Raw genomic sequence first — 2615 nt, forward strand, 5'->3', positions numbered from 1 at the left:
GAAATGAAAAAGAAAATAAAAAACAACAAATAGAAGAAAAACAGGCGCAAGAAAGAAAAAGAAAAAAGGAAACAAAAATCCAGAAAAAACCTTAAAAAGAAACAAAAACAGATGGGAAAAAGAGAAAACCATGAAAACCGAGAATGAAATGAAGGAAATAGGTTGAAAACAAATAAAAAAATGAAGAAAAACCGTTGATGAAACAAAAGAATACGGAAGTAAGAATAGAAAAATGAAAAAAGAAAAAATATCAAAGAAAGCGGTGCCAATGCGAGTGCCTCGATCGAGACCAGATCGAACAGAAAAAATCCAGACAAAACTGGGTTGTTCCAATGGCTAAACGTGGGGGAAAGCTTTCATTCGACATCAACATATATCTTGTTATAAGCGTGATATAGTCCCCAGCGACAAAAGTCTACATTAGAGTTTGGGGATTTGGGCGAGCAAGGCTAGGAAGCTCAAATGATTTTGGGCCGATTTGGGCATATTGATTTTTGTATTTTGAATGTTGGTTACTTTTTTTCTATAAAGTTGGACAAACTTTACGAAGGTTGGCTTTAGACAAATGTTATACGCTAATTAAAAAGTAGCGGAGGGAGTACTTTGTTTATGACTTAATTTATGTACCAATGACTTAATTTATACCGATGGCCTAATGAGCACGTTTTGTGTACCAATGACTTAATTTATTCATTAATTTTTACATTCAAAATTCTCTCTCCGTTCATAAGTATTATATGTATTGAATATTTAAATATAGACTACATATGTAGTGAAATGAGTGAACAAACACACTAAAAATGAGTTAACTACAGTAGTAGAGAGATACTTTCAGTTTCCTAGACCATTCCCGAATTCTCACAGGAAGACCGGTGCGACAACAGCGTCAAAACTGAAATAGAAGACCTGAAAAACGAGAGGAGGAAAAAGCTACACAAATCACATAATACTTGGCGCTACTGAAGTCATTTTCCCTAGCCAACTTCCCTTTGTCATCTTGCAAACGGCCCAGAGCTTGTCCACATCTCCACCCTCCCATCCACAAGAAGGCCCAACCCAAGCTTTCAGGAGCCCCACCTGTCAGTAACCCACCTCAACCCTAGAACCGCCATTCCTTTACCTCCATCTTGACCCCACATGTCATCCACCCATCTACGCCCGAAGATATATATACCCAGCTGGGCCTAAGCCCACCACGCGCCCCCTTCCCCTCTCCAACCTCCCAAAAATAAAGGAGAAAAAGTAGAGAGAGAGAGAGAAACGCGAAACCCCAAATCGATGGCCGCCGCCGCCCTCCTCCGCCGCTCGCCGGCGGCGCGCGCCCTCCTTTCGCCGGCCCTCTCCTCCCGCCTCGTCGCCTCCAAGCCCCACTCCTCGTCCCCCGCGCCACCGCCGCCATCGTCGAAGCCCGCCAGCACCAAGACCTTCTCGATCTACCGCTGGGACCCGGACTCCCCGTCGACCAAGCCCCACCTCAAGGACTACAAGGTGGACCTCTCGGACTGCGGCCCCATGGTGCTCGACGCGCTCCTCAAGATCAAGAACGAGCAGGACCCGTCCCTCACCTTCCGCCGGAGCTGCCGCGAGGGCATCTGCGGCAGCTGCGCCATGAACATCGACGGCGACAACGGGCTGGCCTGCCTCACCAAGATCTCCTCGGAGGCGGCCGGGGCCTCCACGATCTCGCCGCTCCCCCACATGTTCGTCGTCAAGGACCTCGTCGTCGACATGACCAACTTCTACAACCAGTACAAGAGCGTGGAGCCGTGGCTCAAGCGCAAGGACCCGCCGGCGGCCGGAGGGAAGGAGATCTACCAGTCCAAGGCCGACCGCGCCAAGCTCGATGGCATGTACGAGTGCATCCTCTGCGCCTGCTGCTCCACGTCCTGCCCGTCCTACTGGTGGAACCCAGAGGAGTATCTCGGCCCCGCCGCGCTGCTCCATGCCAACAGGTATACCCGCACCTTCCTCATAGGCACTTGATACTTGATATCGTGAATTGTGATGATATGCTGAGTATGTTGCGTCTGTGTGCTAGATCTACTCGATTACTGAATGACATGTGATTGTTGGATTGGTGTGTCATGCTGTGAAGTGGTTATGGGATGATACTGAGGGTGGTTTTATCTCGCTTAGGTAGTTATTAGGCGTGCAACTAAGTGCGTTTTATCTAGGAGAATTGTTCGCTTTTCTGATGTGGCGATGTATTACTTGGTCCATTTTTGCAATGATCATCTGGTACTTCTTTGCTAGCTCCCTGGCAAAGCGGTGTAGATGATTGTTTGGTGGATAGTGTGAATTGCCCATTTGGCTGAAGAATGCCTATACAGTTTAGGGCCTCAGTGACTGTTTGTATACTTTTTGGGTTCATGTATGCAATGATCATCTGCTACTTTTTTACTAGCTCCCCGGTGAAGCGGTGTAGATGAGCATTTGGTGGAAGAATGGCTGATACATTTTAAGGCATGAGTGACTGTTTGTATTCTTTTCTATCTGGTCGTCGGCTGATTGATTTGGAAGTTGATGCCACCTCTGGAAATAATCATGAGTTTGTAGTTTTAGTAAACTGCTTCTTCATGACATCATGAGTCTTTTTCCTTAGTCTGATTCTTGAT

General features: G+C 46.9%; 1 protein-coding gene across 2 annotated transcripts in view; it reads left to right on the top strand.

The window, feature by feature from the left end:
* Window positions 1–1208: 1208 nt before the first annotated feature.
* LOC123164266 (succinate dehydrogenase [ubiquinone] iron-sulfur subunit 1, mitochondrial) overlaps window positions 1209–2615 on the top strand; it is a 3294-nt gene continuing 1887 nt past the window's right edge. The window contains exon 1 of one of the 2 annotated variants that reach the window (XM_044581676.1): window positions 1209–1952. In XM_044581676.1, coding sequence (XP_044437611.1) covers window positions 1279–1952 — 674 coding nt within the window. In that variant the 5' untranslated portion in view covers window positions 1209–1278. The remainder of the gene's footprint in view (window positions 1953–2615) is intronic. The other variant, XM_044581677.1, reaches the window with a different exon arrangement.

This window comes from Triticum aestivum, chromosome 7D (assembly GCF_018294505.1).
Source record: "Triticum aestivum cultivar Chinese Spring chromosome 7D, IWGSC CS RefSeq v2.1, whole genome shotgun sequence".
In the NCBI taxonomy this organism is placed as follows: domain Eukaryota; kingdom Viridiplantae; phylum Streptophyta; class Magnoliopsida; order Poales; family Poaceae; genus Triticum; species Triticum aestivum.